The sequence below is a fragment of the Raphanus sativus genome, chromosome 2, assembly GCF_000801105.2.
Source record: "Raphanus sativus cultivar WK10039 chromosome 2, ASM80110v3, whole genome shotgun sequence".
NCBI lineage: Eukaryota > Viridiplantae > Streptophyta > Magnoliopsida > Brassicales > Brassicaceae > Raphanus > Raphanus sativus.
Genome location: NC_079512.1, coordinates 3,059,137 through 3,079,811, shown reverse-complemented (window position 1 = coordinate 3,079,811; position 20,675 = coordinate 3,059,137). Strand labels below are relative to the sequence as shown.

Here is a 20,675-nt window from a genome sequence, read left to right as displayed (position 1 = left end):
TTTGTTTTGAAAGATAAAATGCATTTTTACCAGACTTTAGTTGTAAAAAATAGTTTTACTTAAAGACTATTTCTCTTGAATCTTGGTACAAGTATGGAGAAAAGCTACCACATACGAGCTCATTCGGTCCCCAGGCTCACAGTCCTGCAGAACATCGACTCCAATCTTTCATTTATGAGTCTTCAGTGATTCCATAATTAAGTTGTTGGTGATGGGTTTGCTCTTTGAATATCTGACCTTGGTTTAGCTTCCTCCACGAAAATAACCCTTCCATCTAAAAACTGTACACAAATCAATCAGAGTTATAAGAGATGGCAAATTTTTATTTGCAACGGTCCCTTTCTTGTTCTCAATGGACAAGCGTGCGAGTGATGTGTTACCTTTCCGTGCAACCTTTCAATAGCTTCATTAAATCCTCCTCTGTTTCATACCGCAAGAAAGCAAAACCTCTTGGTCTATTAGCTACTTTATCCATCACCAAGTTAACTACACGGGGGACAATCAAGAACATGAATTACATTTTAGATTTTCTTTCCTGATCATCGTACTTGGTCATTAAACAGACACCTAGTTAAATAGAAGTTGAACAAGGTCATATCGTACTTTCCTGATCAAACATTATTCGTTTATCTTTCCATTGATCGCAACGATCAGAGCCATCAGTCACAAATCGCAAATAAGTCCATATAACTAATAATAAGAAAACGAACAGCAATGAACAATATGTACTCTCAGTCACAAATGGCAGCAACTAGTAAACGAACATAGTCGAACGAAGATTTGATTATTCATTATTTCATTTTATATACACATTTACAGATTGATTCCAGGAAAGCCAAAAGATTTCAAATAATTAGTGGATTACGAATTGAGTCTATCTAAACTAAATACCTATCTAACAAATCAATGAATCAAATTACAAGACTTAAACTTTGATCTGCTCTACAAAAACTCCCATCTATCTCTAATTAAACTCTCTGCTTCATCACCGTTTCTTTTGCTACTTATTTAACGAATAATTATCGTTGACATTTCCGGTTAATGAACACTTCCAAAGCTTCTCTCATCCACCCATTCCGACACAACTCGATCGCTTCAGACAAACAAACCCACTTCCGTTGTCTGAACCCCGACTCCGGCCACTGTTCAAACTGCTCGCTAACGAGCATAGGAAACATGTAACCATCGTGAATCATACTGTCTCTTTTGCTCTTGTACTGCCACATCCCAAGTGATTCCTCGAGATGTCCCGTAACACCAGCTTCCTCGATGGTCTCTCTCAAAGCTGCTTCTTCAATTGATTCATCAATCTCCCAACCTCCTTTAGGTAATAACATCCCTTTCCCTTTCTTCTGTGCACTTATCAAAAGCACTTCGATCTCTCCACCACTGTGGTTCTTGTATCGGTACGGTATACATCTGCAAGAAACAAGAATCAGATTCCATTTAAAATAAATCAAATTCTTTTGCCAAAAAAAAAAAAGAAATAATTTTTTTTTTAAATTAGGATTTTGAGTTGAATAAGTTCAATTGGATGTACGTACCCGACGACTTGACGATACCCATTGGTGTTGTAACGTTGCAGATCTCTTCCGGTTCGAGAGACCAAAGAGATGTTGTTATATGTCGGAGGAAATTGTGATGCAATGTTTGAATAGTTTGAGATACAATAAGAAACACATAACTCCGTCATCGTTTTGTTTGTTTGGTTGTCTTTTTTTTTTTTTGGTCGTCTTCTCTCTGATTGAGAAGATAGTCTGAGAGATAAAGATTGCGAAGATGATTGGGTTTGGCCGTTTGGGGAAGTGTCTTTATAAGGAAAATATCCCACGCGCTTTGAAGTAAAATTAAAGTTGATTATGTACTTTTTGGTCAACTAACTTCCTCCTGTATTTGAAATTAGTTCGGTTAAGGAACTAAGATTCCGGTTATGTTTTCGGTTATTGAAATTGACTTTATCGGTTGATTAAGTTTGTCTTACGTTATGATCTGTATTTTATTTTTTTGAGATTAGTTCAACGTGACAGCTGTTCCAACATTTTAAGAAATTCAGATTAGAACCAGGTTCGTAACAACTTTCACTTATCAACACCACCTCGTCATCTTTTAGAATCAAAGATCATTTTTCACTACTTGGATCAAACTTTGATGTCAACGGATACATTCCCCCCACGAACGCGGAAAAGAAAAGGGTGTGGGGGTTGTTGGGGGAGACGCGCTTATGCGCGTGGAGAATTCAAGGAAGTGGGGCAAGGTTACAGAATATGACCAAGTTGTGTTTCGGACACGGTATGTACAAAGTATTTACTATTTAGCATTGACTTTTTTTTTATTTCAAGGTGATGAAATTTTTTTTTTGTTGGTTGTATCAGGCACATTTCTAATCATTAAAATCTATCTTACGAGACAAATCATAATACTAATGTGTTGCAGCCACAAACGTGATTGTAATTTGAGACGTAAAAGATATCTGAAAATATAAACTTCATTTCTGGTTTCAAGAAGAATCAAAATCATCTCAAAGCCAAATGAGGCTAAATCCCAAGAGACTGATAGCTAGGGCTGCATTTTTCGTGGTGCTCCCAGAAGAGCTCTCTGTTTCATCTAGAATATCACATCAGTTACATAAATATTGACTTGATTGTAAATTCAATATAGCAAATCCAAAATCTAAGCTTGATATCAGAGAAAGTAATTAAGTGCATACCGGTGGTCGTAGCTCCCGTCGATGCTTCAGGCGAAGAAACTTCAGTGAGGAAATAAAAACATATTAGCATGGTGTCGTTTACATAACACATTGCGATTATATCATGATACGCGTTAGTTAATCTACACTATACAATAGTCACACTTAATAAACTAGAGCTAGACGAAGAGAAATCACCAGTGTTATTGCTACAAAGTGACTCGTCATAGCTAGCTCCACATGAACTAATGAGATTTAGAGCGTCATCTTGAGTTATATTAATTAGTGCGAGCATGTCCGGATGGTTTAGGAATCCACATAGACATGTCGTGTCTTTCTCGACGATCTCTTTCATCGGATTGCAACACCACGGCGGCGGAGGAGAGCCCGTCTTAATGTACGGATGGCATGGTATTAGTTTCTCTACGCATCGCATTGCCTCCTGGGTTTGTTTCATTTGTGCTGTGGCTTGAACGGAGTAGAGAATTACAAGGACTGTCAGTGATCTTGTAATATCCATTTTCTTTATTTGTTATTCAGCTTACGTATTTGCTCTTACATTATTTTGTATAACGAGTATATATATTTTTTGTTTTATATAGAACGGATACGTGGGAATTAAATTTTGTTGATTTCTTGGGTGGGTCAACTGTATATTTTGTTTCTGAATTTAGGAGAATAGTTACCTGATTAGTTCTAATAGTATTGAATGCGTAAAGAGGATTAAATCCTTCAAAACTATTAATTAACGTCTTAATCCAGATTCTTGCAATTTGACTGAATATTAATTACCCGGCCTAATGCATGTAACAACGATTTATTTTTTCTTATGAATGTAAAGTAATTTATCTTGTTGACCAATAAATCTAACTTATTAAAACAGAAACATTATAATTTCTTCTAGGTGGATTTTAAAGTTGGACCTTATGTAATTAATGCTATATTAATCTACTTATTATTAGACATACCTTTTTATAAATAATTAATATCAACTATTACCATAGTTTTTCACTTCTTACCTTATTATTATATCCACTAAGCATGTTTTCTTATATTGCATATATTTAACTATAAGCTAGATACATCCACTAGCATATTATACTATAAGATAGATTATTAATAATACATCTACTAACATATAATACTATACGACAGATTACTAATAATACAATATATTATTTGTATTCATTAACTTGCATCTATCAATATTAGCAATACTATGAAGACTACTAACTCTATACTTTGAACCTATAAACCATGATATATCTATCTTATTAAAACAGAAACATTATAATTTCTTCTAGGTGGATTTTAAAGTTGGACCTTATGTAATTAATGCTATATTAATCTACTTATTATTAGACATACCTTTTTATAAATAATTAATATCAACTATTACCATAGTTTTTCACTTCTTACCTTATTATTATATCCACTAAGCATGTTTTCTTATATTGCATATATTTAACTATAAGCTAGATACATCCACTAGCATATTATACTATAAGATAGATTATTAATAATACATCTACTAACATATAATACTATACGACAGATTACTAATAATACAATATATTATTTGTATTCATTAACTTGCATCTATCAATATTAGCAATACTATGAAGACTACTAACTCTATACTTTGAACCTATAAACCATGATATACTAATTTATAACAAAAATGATATTACTGTTACAAATTAGTTTTTATAAAAATTATTTATAGCAGCAATTTGTTATATAAGATAAATTTAATCAAGACCCAAATATTTTTTTTCCTGTTCAGAAAAAAAGAAACCTACGAATATATATCATTAAGTTAGCCAAAAATCTTTCGAATAAATAGTAAATCTCACCAACTCAAAAAAATGAATTAAAAATATAACAAAAGATATTATGTTTGAAATTTAGCTAACTGGATCGGGTATAAATCTGTTCATTTCAGGTATGAGTTCTTCGAGTTCTCAATATTTGGATCTAAGTAGGTATTTGATTTCTTTTTGTCCGGGTCGATTTTTTTTGGTTACGGATCATTCTAACTTTTTTATATTATAAATCTTAAATAATATACAACATGTATATAAAATATGTGAATCAAAAGACAAATCCGCGCAGGCGCGCGGGTCATGATCTAGTTGTATATTGTTACAAGTCTCACATCTATGATCTTTAGTATATATGACCTTTACAAGTCAAGGATCGATAAAATAAATCAATAGATTTTTTCTTGTTTGGAATTAATTTTCTAATCCAATTAATATTTTTGTAAATTAATAAAATAGTAAAGTTTCTATATTATTAATAACTTTGGATACATAGCCCGGTCAAAGGTTGAATATCTGACTTATTGTTCAGTAATAATATGAAACTCCAAATAGTCTTTGATTAGTTCCTCTCCATCGTTTTGACTTCTTGAGTTTTTCTCTTCTTTGTTCTTCTCATACCGATCGAATCACTGAGAATAAGTGAGAAGCTACAAGCCTATAAAGAACTAGAGGAAGTAGAATGAGTGTCTCAAGTCACAAGATCATAGCATTCACTTTCTTGCTTTACATTCATCGCGTCCAGGCGCAATACTTCATCCTCAACTTCTCTGATGAAGATTTCCACAATGGTTTCGACAATAACAGCACAAACGAAGACTCTAACTACGAGAAATTCGGACAAACGGAACCTAGATCCGACCAGGATCTTGATCCTGGTTCCTGGCGACCAATATTGGAGCAGCTGGACGACTCAGTCGTCCACCCTGCGTTGACTCCGTACTACTCTGCCCTCAAGAAGATGGTCTCGGCCGCTAGCGAAGGAAACTTTATGTTGATGGAAGAAGCGGTTAACGAGGTGAACGCTTCTGCATCGGCAGGAGATCCTCCAGCACGGTCGGTGATGGGGTTCGTGTATGGGATGGGGATGACACGGGAGGCTAATGGAACAAAGTCGTTTCAGCAACATCAGTTAGCAGCTGAGGGAGGGAATATGCAGTCCAAGATGGCCCTTGCATTCAGATACGTACAACTAGATGTAAGCAACGTCAACATCTATACACTAGAGATTAGATAAATATTCTTGTTAAATGTTCTTTGACCTTTTGACAGATGCATGATAAAGCTGCCAAGTTATATGCTGAGGTAGCGGGGACAGCACTCAGTAGCTTTTTGATCTCTAAGGATTTCTCCATGGTTGTACCACTTAGAATTCATAGAGGAGCAGAGGAAGACAAAGATGTGCTAAGGAGATTCCGTGGTGAAGACGGTGAAGATTTCAAGATATTGGAGTACCAGGCACAGATTGGGCATCCTTCAGCAATGTACAGAACTGGATTGTTTTATTATTTTTCTCTGAGAGGAATAAGACATGATCACGCCAAGGCAATGTACTGGTTCTCAGAGGCAGCAGAAAAGAGAGAGTTGAGGTCAATGGAGATTCTTGGTGAGATATATGCCCTAGGAACCGGTGTTGAGAAAAACTACACCAAGGCGTTTAGATGTCTCACACTGGCTGCAGAAGGAGGTCTGTATTCAGCATATACTGGCCTAGGGTACTTGTATCTCAAAGGATATGGAGTAGATAAGAACTACACTAAGGTCAGTTTGTTCCTTGTTGCTTCATACTCCCCTGCTTACTCTGTTTTTTTTTTTTTGACAACAGCTCTGTTTCATAATAGAAGTTTAGTTTCTATAATGAACTTGTACCCTAAAAAAAGGAGTTGGGATTCTTGACTGTCTGAACAAATAGTCTTGATTAGTTTTAAAGATAGCAGAGTTCGATGTCAGAAATATTTAAGCAATCATTGAACAAAGGAATGGGTGTTTCTTTCATTTTAGCTCCTTGGACATCTCTACATAATTTAAGCATATGACAATGACCTAATCAGATTCCATAGATATATCTTTTAAATTTCAGGCCAGAGAATGTTTTGAGAAGGTTTCTGATAGGGAAGACCCAAGTGGGATGTACTACCTTGGAATGTTGTATCTTAAAGGCATCGGAGTCAAAAGAGATGTGAAGCAGGCAACCAAATACTTCCTTGTTGCTTCAAATGCTGGCCTACCAAAGGGTATGTATCAAATCGCCAAGATGTTACATGCTGGCGCCGAGCTCAAGAAGAATCCTAACATGCTGAAACTGGTAACTAATTTCCTTACCATGAATGCTAAATGCAGTGAACTTCATATCCATAACCATATGGTTCAAGTGAAAAGTCAAAGTCAACAAAAATTTATGATGGTCTAACCATGAAAAATCAAGGCCAATTTTAGCGTGTAGATTACTTCAACTCTTCAAAAAATTAAAATAGATGTATAAACTAAAGCCAAAAAATTTAATTTGAAATTATATTTTTTGTGACAAAAAAAATATATTTTTCAAATTTAGAGTTTATAAATTTTTTAAAGGTAAAAATCGTGGAACTACTTTTGAATCTATATCACTGCTATTTTAATATATACATACGGTTACTATCTTTTTGGAACATGATAAATAATTTGAGACCGCAATATGTCAGTATTATTTTAAGAGGAACTAACTTAGATCGCTTATTAACTTTCTTAGCATTTTGTATCCAGGCTGTTGCTCTTTACAAGTCAGTATCGGAAAGAGGGCCATGGAGTTCTCTCTCTAGATGGGCTCTTGAAGCTTACATGAAGGGTGATGTGGGAAAGGCTTTTATATTGTACTCAAGAATGTCAGAGCTTGGTTACGAAGTTGCACAAAGTAATGCTGCCTGGATCCTCGATAAATACGGTAAAAGGAGCATGTGCATGGGAGTTTCTGGATTTTGCACGGATAAAGAGAGGAAGGAACGTGCTCATGCTTTGTGGTGGCGAGCCTCCAAACAAGGAAACGACTATGCTGCTTTGCTTGTGGGAGATGCATATTACTATGGCCGGGTATGTTCCACAAACTTTGAATGCTGACCATAGCCGTTTCTCAGCATATCCAAATGAAATATCGGTCTTTGGATCTTCAAGTTTTAAAAAAATTAATATATAGATATAGGTTCTGTAAATAAAAAGTTGTCTTTGGTCCTGAAAATCTCGAGTCATGCCCTGATGATGACTCATTTCTGATGTATAATGTATTGGTATTTTATTTGTGTGTTTATCAGGGTAAGGAGAGGGATTTTGTGCGTGCAGCAGAGGCATACATGTATGCAAAATCTCAACTAAATGCACAAGCCATGTTCAACCTTGGTTACATGCATGAATATGGTCAAGGGCTTCCTTTTGATCTCAATCTTGCTAAAAGTTACTACAACCAAGCTCTCGAGAACGAGCCAGTATCCAAATTTCCAATCATGCTTGCTCTTGTGAGGTTGTGGGTTCGCAGGAAATATGTTGATGTTTCCATCATGGTGACTCTTCTTTTAGCCTCTCTTATAACCGTCCTACATCTCTTTAACAAGAGATCACAGCGCAGAGAGGTTACCGTGGATTCCATCGGTGCTGACGTTGCACAGCCTCTGGTTGAGTCTGCTGCTTTCCCCAACTGATCCGGATATGTTGATATGTACTTAATCTACGTAGTTGTGAGTTGTGACACTGTACAGTTTGATTCCTACGTGTTTAATGTAGGTTTGTAATTTCTCTGTAATTTTGTTTGTTTATGGTATGTTTTGTTTACCCGAATGAAATTTGATTCTGATATATATAATTTTTTTGATAATTTGGGGCTGAACTTCATTATCCCTTAAGTTCGATACCACATCACATCTCTATAATATTATTTGAGAAGTCAGTTTTTTATGCGTCGCGCTCACGTTAACTCTCAGGATGGTTTATTACAGTGCTACCCTTAATGAATTAAAAATATTACATTTATATATTATTATTGAATTTATTATTTAGTTTCCTTTTTTAAATATTTTCAAATAACATAAGTAAAGTTAAAAACAAAATTAAAACAAAAATATATGTGTATATATAATATGATTTCATTATAAAAAAGGAAAGTTCACAAAATAAAAATCATCCATTAAAAATATTTTTAAATAGCATAAAATGTAATTTGCTTTAAAATTTTATGTTTATGGAACTTAACATAACCATAATTAAAATACCAAAGCAAATCAGAATTCTCATTTTTAAGATTATTTAAAATAATTTTCAGTTTATCATTGAGTAAATCTAAGGCATAATATTATTTAGAATTTATAAAATATCTTAATTATTATAATTAGTGATATGTGTTTATAAGCTTCTAAAAATAAATAATTAATAGCAGTTATAGATATTCAGACGAACAACAATAAATAATAAATCGCAGCGGAGACTGGATCATCTGCAAAAGCGCCCTAGAAAATATCCTCTCAGGCCCGCTTCCCTAGGCACGCCGTTTGGATGGCTCTCCTCCGCTCCAGCTCCGCCGCTCATCCCTCCTCCTCCGTTTGAAGCAACTCTCCTCCTCCATGGCTTTGATGGTGACTGCTCCTCCGTCGCGTTTCAGGCCGCCTCCAGATCCGCCGCCGCGTAAGTCCACTCCGCTTAAAGCTCCCTCTCCCATCGTTCCACCGGAACCTCCAGACCCTCCTGACGTTTCCTCTCTCCTCGCTCTTCCTCGAAGCCCCATCTCCTTCTCCGTTCACTCTCCCCAAGATCTTACCCGAATCCTAGATCTAAAGCCTCCTCTTCCATGGATGGTTTCTAAGATAAGTGGTGGTGGTGTTCCTCTTGTGTCCACCGGTGGTAGTACTTTCGTCTATGGGCGGTTGTTCTGTGCTGTATGCAGGTCGTTTTCATGTGGACACATGGACGGGTCTTCCATTAGCTCTGGCTCCGACTTATCTAACCTCACTTTTATGGGTTTCCAGCTATTTGTCTGTGTGACATTGGAATTGAGGACCATAGCTTTAGCCGGTGATGTACTTACGGACTTAATTTATGTTGGTTCTACCATTGTGCTCTTTGATGATCTTTATGTCGCCTTGGTGCGTTCTCTTACTGCTGTGTGCAGGCTTACTGTCGTGTGCAGTCTTCTTACTGCTGTGTGCAGTTTTCTTACTGCTGTGTGCAGGCTTACTGCTGTGTGCAGTCTTCTTACTGCTGTGTGCAGTCTTACTGTATTCATTCTAGCGTTTGGTCTTGTGTGTTGGTATTTCTCCTTTTGGTGGCAGTTGAAGGAGAAGTTCATTGCTATAGTTAGCTGGATGAATATGATTATGGCGGGTACAGGTTATCCGTTTGTCTCCTGCTTGGAGCATCTCCTTTTTCCAATATGTCCTCTTGTATGGAGTGATTTGGATTTACAAGCGTCGTTGGTATTGCAAGGATCTTCCTCCCATCGAGTGCTCTCCTCTGCGTCTGGTGCAGTATGTGTGGTCCTATGGGTTACACTAGATGCTATCTTTCAAGAAGCTTATGAAACCGTTGTAATACGATTTCTTATGGTATTTTTTTATGATTGGTGTCGCCATCCTATCTTTTATTTTACCAGCTCTTTGGTTTGTTTGGCTCGATGTAGCTTTGTTGTATCCTCCTTTGATGGAGTTTGAACCTCTATGATTTAAATACAAGTATGGTTTGATCAAAAAAAAAAAAAAAGTATTATTAATATAAATTACACATAAAATTATAAATCAATATTTAAAAGTATAAAAATCAATTATTGTATATTTACTTTATAAATATTTATATCCGTGCATGTGTACGGGAAAATCACCTAGTCATGTAATATTAGTGTTGTTCTATCGATCACTCAAACTGTGAACCTCTAACGTACTGACCGGAGTCTTTTTTACAGTTTGAGCTAATGAATTTTGGTTAACAAAATTGAGTTAGATCTCAAAATCAGTTCAAAAAAAAAAAAAAAACAATTGAGTTAGATCCACCTGAGGGTGGAGAACCTCTAATGGTCTCTAACTGATGGACTTGCTCTTAACCGGATGTGTTAAAGGACCCGAAGGTCAATCTGATATATATGATGTGCCTACACAACAATGGTTAAAGCTTTTTTTTTTTTTTTGGTTAAAGCTTTCGTTATGAACTTTTGATGCCGAGAACGTGGTGTACAGAATTACACCAAAAAACGTGGTGTACAGAAAATGATAGTGTAGTTTAATGACTTGCATGTCGATTTTTATTTAATTAAATCGAATCCACGGAGATGAACAACCGTTGAATAATACAATTTAGAATCCCACGAACTTGTGATTGAGTGGTCCTCACGTTAAGCCATAAACAAATAATGTCATGACTCATGAGATAACAAAGAAAATGAATATATAGTATTTCGCTTCATACACATCATTTGAAGTAGTAGCCAAACATTTTGGTTTCGTCTGTCTCTTGTCGGAGAAGAATGTCGCTGATGGATAATCTGCTAGGTATCCTCCGCGTTCGCGTCAAACGCGGCGTCAACCTCGCCGTCCGTGACGTTTCCAGCAGCGATCCTTACGTCGTTCTCAAGCTTGGCCGTCAGGTTCTCTCGAGATTCCACAAACATCTTCGATGACAATTTCATCTGCTTATATTTTTAAAAATACTTTTGCAGAAACTCAAAACCAAAGTGGTGAAGAAAAACGTAAACCCACAATGGGAAGAAGACTTGACCTTCACGGTCACCGACCCGAACCTCCCGCTCAATCTGGTTAACTATTTCTTAAATTTAACTATAACATTTTCTAAACCGGACCGGTTGACAAACTTTTATAATCATCTCTGGTTTGAATTAAAACAGGTTGTGTACGACCATGACTTATTTAGCAAGGATGATAAAATGGGAGACGCAGAGATCGATTTGAAACCCTACATTGAAGCTCTACGAATGGAGCTATCCGGTTTACCAGACGGAACCATCATATCGACGATCCATCCGAACCGCAGCAACTGTTTAGCCGAGGAAAGCTACATACGGTGGAGCAATGACCGAATCGTTCAGAGCGTTTGTCTCCGTCTACGTAACGTGGAGCGTGGTGAAGTTGAAATCGAACTTCAGTGGATTGATCTCCCTGGATCTAAAGGCTTGTGAAAGAAAAATTATAACACTTATCTTATTGGGCTTGGCCCATTATATTACACAATCCGAGGCCTTCGAAGATGACGGTTCGGTTTGGTGATATATTTTAACAACAAACAGTTTTAAATAATAATTAATATTTTAATTATGTGTGTGTGTGTGTGAATGTGAGCCATTTTGGTTTGGCGTCTCTGCCCAAGACGGCACGAATTTTAGTGATTGGTGTTTAGTCTAAAGGAATCGTCACGTTGTCGCAAGGAGGCCAAAGATATTTTTCTTTGTCGTCAATACAAACTGCTACAAACGTTTTACATATTACACCAAGTAACTACGGCTGCCACTGATAGGCCACTGAAATGTAACTTTTATGATATTAACCATTCATAAAAAATTCCTAAAAATAATTTACTAATTAAAAAGAAAATTTTCTAAAATAATTTACCAATTAAAAAGAAAAAATTCTAAAATAATTTACCAATTAAAAGGAAAAATTCCTAAAATAATTTACCTGTTAGAAGGAAAAATGATTTTTTATTCCACCCATTCTTGTGAAATGAAAGAAAAAAACTATAAATTGCGTTAAAATTCTTTCATAATTAAAAAGAAAGGAATGCAAGGAATGAGGGAAATAAGATAAATTAAATATATCTCATTCCTTTTATCCTTCAAATTAGAACTATTATATTCCGTTGTATGAGGTGTTTAAATAAAATAAAAAATATTCCGTTGTATGCTATTATATTCCTAAAACAATTTACCAGTTACAGCCTACATATAGTTCAAGCCATTTGTTCTACCTTCCTTTGTTAATATATCGGCTTCTACATTACATGATCTAGAAATTTTACAAAAGCTGAAGTTCTCTTTTTCTTCTCCGATAAGACTATTGATGCGGAGGCCAAAAATATTTTTCTACTTCGTATATTTTCTTAACGAAGTTAAAAAAAAATATATGAAAAAGATAATTTTTTGTCAACATTTTTATTACTAAGAGCATCTCCAATGTAAAACTCCATTTTTTTCTCCAAAATGGAGTAAAAGTGAATTTGGAGTAAAATTGCTCCAACCCTACTCCATTTTTCACTCCATAATAAAGTCATGAACAAACAAAAAATAGATTACTCTATTTATGGAGTAAACTTTAAAATGAAGTGAGATATGGAGTTGGATTGGAGCATATGTTACTCCATATTCACTTTTACTCCATTTTAAAGTAAAAAATGGAGTTGAGTTGGAGATGCCCTAAAGCCCAAAAGGCATGAATGTTGTAAGGAAAAAATACTTCAATACAGCAATGGCAGCTTTCGAGGAACACAATATTTTATACAAACGAAGTAGAAAAAGTTGGTAATTTTTTTATTCCATTGCTATATACTCTTTTTAAGATCAGCCTTTTAAAGAATCTAAAACCGTGCAACGAAATTTATATTAGTTTAATTTAATCTTTTATTCAAAAAATGTTGAAAGCATCTTATCTCTACATTTGCTTTTCCATTGATTCGTGTATTTGGTCTGATGTTTTTCTTTTGGTCGGGAAAACTTTCGAAATTGTAAAACAGACCCCGTATTCTTACTTCATATCTTAAAATAGACCTCTACTTTTAAGATATATTTTTAAGGAACAAAAAAACATTGACTATAGACTTTGGGAGCTTAATGAAGCTGACAAGTGCCACGCCTCTAACTTTTAATTTTCAAAATGCCCTACCCATCATTAACTTATACGCATGCCTTCCTGATTCACTCTCTCTACATCTGTCTCATGCGGTAAAAGAGTAGAAGATGCTATATTCCTTTTACCATTTCATCTAAGCTACATCCGTCTTTCTCACTTGTCACGAGTCGCCAACTGTTTTTTTTTTTGTTAAACAAAGTCGCCAACTGTTATACAAATGTTTTAAAATACTATATGGTTTGAGTAAAAAACTTTGAATTGATAATTATGAATCACAAAAGGAACATTCATGATTTGATTATAAATCATCTGGCTAATATCTAAATACAAAAACTACGTGTTTTAAAAAAGAGAAGAAATCAACTCTATAATTAGTTTATTCGCAAGTCACTATTCATGCATGATAATGTCCTGCACTTGCATGTATTTTTTCTCAGATACATTCCACATCAGAAATTGAGTTTGAATAAAAATAATATATAAATGATGTTACAACCTTATATTTTTGAGTTATCTTCATTATTAATATAGTATTAGAGCTCAAATCTTTTTAATGCTACAAACTTCACGATTTAGATGTTTAATCTTGCATGTAAGAAAAATGTATTAAACATCTAACATCGAAATTTGAGTGTGAATGAGAATAATTTGTAACTGATATATGGCAACCTTCCACTCTCAAAATAGTTTTAAGGTAATTTTTTTAAAATGTGAATTAGTTTTACTCTTTAGTCTTAGTGGTTTTATAGACTATCCTATCTACGAAACTGAAAGTGAAATAATCTTTTTTATAGATAGAATTATAAAAGCGAAGGAAACACGAATAAAGTGAATGAAGAGGCCTGCTTTTCAAATACAACGGCTACAGCCTACAACTCTTTATACATTTATATTTAAATTTCACCCATGAACTATATTAATTATGCAAGTATATATTATAGGTCTACAAAATATAACATGTCTTCCATACGAGTAAATTTAAACAGAATAATTTTAGAGCATGAAAAACACATACATCTTCCTGTTGAAACAAAGCTCCTCCGAAATAAAATTCGAGCCTTGGTTTCTTAATATTTACGTGTGGCATTTCCAATCCAAACTTATTTTTTTTCTATAATTCTCACAAAATAGAGTAATTCTATTATAGAATAAAATATGTTTCAATAGTTTACTTTATAATAAAATTACTTTGTTATAGAAGAAAAAATATAGAGATTTCATTTTTTCATTCTATACTGATTTTAGAGCGGCGACAATTAATATTATAATGTTTAGTTACAACTTAAGGTTATTTTGGCAAATTAACTTAATATATTTTAATTAATTCCTCCGACATTTTCACAAAGTTTTGAATTTAAATCGTAGCTTATACATCTATGCAGAAATAAAATGTAGATTCAATCGATTAGGTTGCCGGCTATGATTTACTGATTACCTATACAAATAAATCACAGTGTGATGCAAAATATGCATCACGCATTTATTATTCTTATTGTAAGTAGTTTTAATAAAAAAATGTTTGTTTCACAATAATAACTTTTTAAATATTTGTGATTTAAGCAAAATTACTTACAATTAGAGACTGAGGGAATGTTTATTAACTGCAAGTCAAAATAAGCTTTAAAGTGACTAATTAGTCAAAATTTGCTTTGCGAAACCTAATTATCTCTACCGGCTGCGACTCTCTTTTCCATTTTTCACGTTCCAAGTGTTTGCTAAAAGGTCAATTATAATGTGCTCGTCTCAAATGTTTGCAAATAGGTAACTAGAAATGATGCAAAATAGTAACAATCGGAAAATCATCAAATCTCAGTTCAGCATAAACAGGTCACGGAGTTGTACTGAAATGAGGATCAATTCGTATTATGAGAATATTGAAAAGTATGCAGAATAAAACGATTTTCTAGCTTTGAAAAGCTTTTAAACATATATTTTATTTTAATTTTTTTAATCTAATTGCTTAAAATTAAAAGATAAATTGTACAAGAATACAAAGAATGATGTTAAAACATACTCTATTTTGATTATTCAGATTGTATAAACCTATTTTGTATGTTTTCATCGATCCATTGTCTATTGGCAGACCAATATTACTTAAAATGAAAGTTGATAAAAAGAAAAAGTTGATAAAACCAGTTGGGAAAATAAAAAGCTTGAAGAAAAAGAAGAGTTGTGTCTGTAACTGTATGGAATGATGAGAAAATTAGAAGAGCAGACTGTTGATGGAATATTGTGTTTCCTCATATATCAGCACTCCTCATGATATCGACCGATTGCTTCGGTACGGATTTTAATATATTATACTAATTTTTTTTTGTCAAATATATACTAAATAAAACGTGTAAAATCAAATATTAAAAAGCAAAAAATTAATATAAAAACATAGCAAAAAAACATAAAAGAACCCTTTAGCTCATTTTGAACTATATATTATACACAATTAACTCAAATGAACTGACCTAGTCAGAATTTTATTTGCATATTTTGCTCTTACTGTTTATAGATAGAAATAGCTTACAGAGTAAATAAATTCAGGAAGGAAACACACAAAAATACTACCGAGTGGCGACAAAAACCAACGAATAATATATTACTGGATTTAAAAAGCATACTAAATATCAGTGTTTTCTCAACGAAAAAGAAATCAAAAAAGTAATATAAAAACGTGGCCTCCTCTTCACACTCACTTTACTCTCTCTCTCTCCATCCCCACCGCTCCTCTCAACACCGAACACACTCCTTCCTCCTCCCTCTCTCTCTCTAAGCTACCAACAATGATAACGGCGACGGACTTCTACCACGTCATGACGGCGATGGTCCCGTTATACGTAGCCATGATCCTCGCCTACGGCTCCGTCAAATGGTGGAAAATCTTCACACCCACCCAATGCTCCGGCATCAACCGCTTCGTCGCCCTCTTCGCCGTCCCTCTCCTCTCTTTCCACTTCATCGCCGCCAACAACCCTTACGCCATGAACCTCCGCTTCCTCGCCGCCGACTCCCTCCAGAAAGTCATCGTCCTCTCCCTCCTCTTCCTCTGGTGCAAACTCTCCCCCAACGGCTCCCTCGACTGGACCATCACACTCTTCTCCCTCACCACCCTCCCCAACACCCTCGTCATGGGCATCCCTCTCCTCAAGGGCATGTACGGCGACTTCTCCGGCGACCTCATGGTCCAGATCGTGGTCCTCCAGTGCATCATATGGTACACTCTAATGCTCTTCCTCTTCGAGTACCGCGGCGCGAAGCTCCTGATCTCCGAGCAGTTCCCCGACACGGCTGGCTCCATCGTCTCGATCCACGTGGATTCCGACATCATGTCGTTAGACGGTCGGCAGCCGCTAGAGACGGAAGCTGAGATTAAAGAAGACGGGAAGCTTCATGTTACTGTCCGTCGCTCTAACGCATCGAGGTCTGATATATACTCGAGAAGGTCTCAGGGCCTTTCGGCGACTCCTCGGCCTTCGAATCTCACCAACGCGGAGATTTACTCGCTTCAGAGCTCTAGGAACCCGACGCCACGTGGCTCGAGTTTTAACCATACTGATTTTTACTCCATGATGGCTGGTGGTGGTGGTGGTGGTGGACGGAGCTCGAACTTTGGTCCCGGAGAAGCTGTTTTCGGCTCCAAGGGACCTACTCCGCGGCCGTCTAACTACGAGGAAGACGGCGGAGCTAAACCCCCGGCGGGGGCGGGAGCTGGGAGGTTTGGGAGCGGTGGTGGTGGTGGAGCGCATTATCCGGCGCCAAATCCGGGGATGTTCTCGCCGCAGAGCGGCGGCGGAGGTACGGCGGCGAAGGGGACTGCTCCGGTGGTTGGTGGGAAGAGAGGGAGTGGGCAAGAGGGGAATGGAAGAGATCTCCATATGTTCGTGTGGAGCTCGAGCGCTTCGCCGGTGTCTGATGTGTTCGGCGGCGGAGGAAACCACCATGCAGATTACACCGCCGCTACGACTGATCATCACAAGGACGTTAAGATCTCTGTGCCCCAGGGGAATAGTAACGGTATGGTCCCCCAACAACATTACTGTTTCGGTTCGGTAGCTCCAAATTATTTCTTTTACAAAAACAACCCCACACTATCTATCTTGTTAGATTATGTTACATGTTATAAATATTTAAATCAAGATTTGGGCTTTGATTAACGTATTTTCTAATTGCGTGATCTTATTTTAGATAACCAATATGTAGAGAAGGAAGAGATCAGTTTCGGTAATAAAGATGATGATTGCAAAGTCTTGGCCACAGACAACAACATAAGCAACAAGGCGCAGCAGCAGCAGCCGAAGGTTATGCCACCAACAAGTGTGATGACGAGACTTATACTCATTATGGTCTGGAGAAAACTCATCCGTAATCCCAACTCGTACTCCAGTTTATTCGGCATCACTTGGTCCCTCATTTCATTCAAGTACTGTTTTCTAACAACTCTTTAACGTTAATATTTTTGTCATTTTTTAATGAAGCTTCTTGATGAAAAATGAAAAGAGGGCAGAAGTAGTCTTGAATGTGTCTATGTTAGTAGTAAAAAGATTTGAGAGAGATCTTGGAATTAAATTTGATTTGGTATGTCTGCAGGTGGAACATTGAAATGCCAGCTATTATAGCAAAGTCTATCTCCATACTCTCAGATGCAGGTCTAGGCATGGCTATGTTCAGTCTTGGTCAGTTCTTACTTCTTTACATTTATTGCATAGTAAATACTATAAAACAGTCAATTTGGTCTCTTTATTCCTGACCTTCATTCTTTAAAATAGTTTTAAAACTTAATCATGTGATTGCATGATTCTCCCTCCCTTTTTCTTTTAGAATTTTTAAAAAGAAAAAATATATTTGTATCAAAAGAGCAAACAAAACTGGCTTTCACATAAGAAAGCATGCTCCACAGTTTTCTGCTTATCATCATAACATGTTTCTCTCTCTCTAGATCTCTTGGAGATGATGTTATTGTGGTGGAATAGTGGTTGTAATGATTATTTTATATCACTCATTTGAAGTTAATTTGCTAAAAGATTAGTTAGCTAAATCAGATTAACCAAAAACAAAAGGTAAAGCAATAGTATTAAGTCATTCGTTTTAATGAGTTCAGGGTTGTTCATGGCGTTGAACCCAAGAATAATAGCGTGTGGAAACAGAAGAGCTACTTTTGCCGCGGCTATGAGATTTCTCGCCGGACCTGCCGTCATGGCTGTCGCTTCCTACGCCGTTGGCCTCCGAGGCGTCCTCCTTCACGTCGCCATCATTCAGGTATCTCTTAATTACATTTCTTTAGATGTATGGTTAATAAATGCTTTCTATTTATTTTTCCCACAGCTTCTGTAGTATAATGTCCTTTATTTAATTTCAAATTAAATATCTTATTGGTTAAAAACAGGCAGCTTTGCCTCAAGGAATTGTACCGTTTGTGTTTGCCAAGGAGTATAATGTACATCCTGACATTCTTAGCACGGCGTAAGTTTATTACTTTATATATAATGTTCACAAATGAAATCTTTGAAATTTTGGATTTTTATTAGGGGTTTGTGTTAATCAGTACTGTGATTTTTTTTTGGTTGTAGTGTGATATTTGGAATGCTGATTGCGTTGCCCATAACACTTCTCTACTACATTCTCTTGGGGCTTTGATGAGAGATACCACCAAGTTTGAGAAAAAAACACAGGAACCCTTTTTAAAAATCTTTTGGGAGATTATGGAATATGAAAGAGCAGTGCCCATTTTGTTGGATACCCACAAATGAAATCAATAGCAGATTCTGATAAGTTTCTAAGAGAATTTGGAGAATGAAGCTCTTGAAGAAAGGAAGAAGGCTGAGTAGTGGCTTTGGCAAGTTTCTGTTTTCTTAATTATAATGGACACTCCTGTTTTATTTTGTAGGTGTTAGGAATTTGTAATAGCCGTGCTTGCTACTTTTAGTGATTATAACGTTTAGAAAATGGTAAAACTCAAATTTCAAGTATTTCTAATGCCAAAGGAAAGTAACTTAGTTTCTTTGTTCATGCTGTGTATAAAAGAAAGAGAAGGTATCTAATCTCGCAAAATAAAATAAAAAGGCATTTGGCTATATAACAAAATATTCTCCAAGTTAAGCTTACTTGTTACTTGTCAGAGCAGTATTCTCTTGCCATGATTTCGAGTAGTATTCACTTGCCATGTCTTCAATGTTACCAGTCAGAACAAAAAATCATGGGGGTAGAGACTTCTGCGGGGATTAGGATTTTCTTTTGGGATATAAGTACATAACTATGAATATAATTTATATATATATAATATGTCCGAAGATATGATCGAGATACATTTACAAACTTGCTTTGAACAAAATTATCAAAATCAAACTACTATAATCCACTAAATCCGGCATATTTTGTTAGGTTTTTTTTTTTTTGAACAAACCTTCGTTACTTCAAATACTCAAACTAAACAGAGTTAGAAAGACAAGATAATGCAGCCTTAGCCACAACATCTGCCTCCTCATTGTACTTACGAGAAACAAACTCAAACGAAACAGAATTAAAAAGAGTACAGAGGTCATCAATATCAAAAAGAACTCCTTGTGCTTCAACAATCCTCTCTTTGGTGTTTATGGCCATGATAAGGAACTTGGAATCTGATCGAATGACCAACTTACTCAAACCCAGAGACCGTGCCGCTTTTAAGCCAGCTTTAACCGCAAGAGCTTCTGCAATTAGAGCAGAGCCGACGATGATGCGGTTTGATGAAGAACGATGGAAGGTCTTGTTGCTCATGTCTTTGAAGATGCACCCAAATCCTCCGCCACTGGTGCCAGGATTCCACGTTGCATCTACAAAACATTGAGCCTCCACATCCAAGTTAGAAACATGACGAGCCCAGAGAAAGTTATCTGATGGTGGAGATAGGTTCTGTTTCGCTTTCTCTTGTTGGGCGGTTTGCCAAATCCTAGCTTCCTTCAGTGCTAAGGATACCAGTTCTTACTCTGATCCCTCTCGGTTCTCAAAAATCAACCGAGAGGGATATTTTCAAAATTCCCTTAGGTTATTTTCAAAATTCTTTAATATTGATAAACGTTCTTAATCATTAACGTGATTTTCGGAAAAGTGAAGTTTTCCTCGTTACTTCGGATGCTGGGAGTTTCCTTGACTTTTTTGGAATATTTAGTTTCCGATGATTTCCACAAAACTCATAATTTTCTATGTCTATCTAGCTCAAGACAACTGAAGGGGAAAATGAGATACTTATAAACTATGAATATAATTTATTGTACATTATAAATTGTATATTATACTTGGCTGAGAATATATCAGGCATGTGGTTATAACAAAAAACAGAGTGGTTCAACATAACACTCGATTAAATGTAGAAAGATCGATGGAGCACTTGAAGAT

At 35.9% G+C, this 20,675-nt stretch overlaps 5 protein-coding genes across 6 annotated transcripts; 3 read left to right on the top strand and 2 right to left on the bottom strand.

Annotated features, from left to right (window-relative positions):
- Positions 1-765: 765 nt before the first annotated feature.
- LOC108822329 (nudix hydrolase 21, chloroplastic) lies at positions 766-1,790 on the bottom strand. Its single transcript, XM_018595377.2, has 2 exons — positions 1,545-1,790; positions 766-1,419 (listed from the first exon to the last, which is right to left on the bottom strand). The coding sequence occupies exons 1-2, from the start codon at positions 1,691-1,693 to the stop codon at positions 1,020-1,022; spliced, it is 549 nt and encodes a 182-aa protein (XP_018450879.1). The 5' UTR covers positions 1,694-1,790; the 3' UTR covers positions 766-1,019.
- A 657-nt stretch (positions 1,791-2,447) lies between these two features.
- On the bottom strand, positions 2,448-3,206 carry LOC108841717 (non-specific lipid transfer protein GPI-anchored 8). The gene is made up of 3 exons (XM_018614473.2): positions 2,885-3,206; positions 2,708-2,746; positions 2,448-2,595 (listed from the first exon to the last, which is right to left on the bottom strand). The coding sequence occupies exons 1-3, from the start codon at positions 3,204-3,206 to the stop codon at positions 2,519-2,521; spliced, it is 438 nt and encodes a 145-aa protein (XP_018469975.2). The 3' UTR covers positions 2,448-2,518.
- Positions 3,207-5,040: 1,834 nt separating this feature from the next.
- Positions 5,041-8,361, top strand: LOC108830369 (ERAD-associated E3 ubiquitin-protein ligase component HRD3A). Its single transcript, XM_018603978.2, has 5 exons — positions 5,041-5,707; positions 5,782-6,270; positions 6,590-6,814; positions 7,252-7,575; positions 7,794-8,361. The coding sequence occupies exons 1-5, from the start codon at positions 5,192-5,194 to the stop codon at positions 8,175-8,177; spliced, it is 1,938 nt and encodes a 645-aa protein (XP_018459480.2). The 5' UTR covers positions 5,041-5,191; the 3' UTR covers positions 8,178-8,361.
- A 2,595-nt stretch (positions 8,362-10,956) lies between these two features.
- LOC108841132 (protein C2-DOMAIN ABA-RELATED 3) lies at positions 10,957-11,798 on the top strand. Of its 2 annotated transcripts, XM_018613918.2 has the most exons (3): positions 10,957-11,101; positions 11,174-11,269; positions 11,360-11,798. In XM_018613918.2, the coding sequence occupies exons 1-3, from the start codon at positions 10,982-10,984 to the stop codon at positions 11,648-11,650; spliced, it is 507 nt and encodes a 168-aa protein (XP_018469420.2). In that variant the 5' UTR covers positions 10,957-10,981; the 3' UTR covers positions 11,651-11,798. The 2 variants fall into 2 exon arrangements, with proteins under 2 accessions (XP_018469420.2, XP_056851181.1); XM_056995201.1 differs by having other exon boundaries at positions 11,174-11,798.
- A 4,191-nt stretch (positions 11,799-15,989) lies between these two features.
- LOC108843341 (auxin efflux carrier component 1) lies at positions 15,990-19,302 on the top strand. The gene is made up of 6 exons (XM_018616519.2): positions 15,990-17,318; positions 17,490-17,724; positions 17,892-17,977; positions 18,403-18,560; positions 18,688-18,764; positions 18,872-19,302. The coding sequence occupies exons 1-6, from the start codon at positions 16,088-16,090 to the stop codon at positions 18,936-18,938; spliced, it is 1,854 nt and encodes a 617-aa protein (XP_018472021.1). The 5' UTR covers positions 15,990-16,087; the 3' UTR covers positions 18,939-19,302.
- Positions 19,303-20,675: the final 1,373 nt, after the last annotated feature.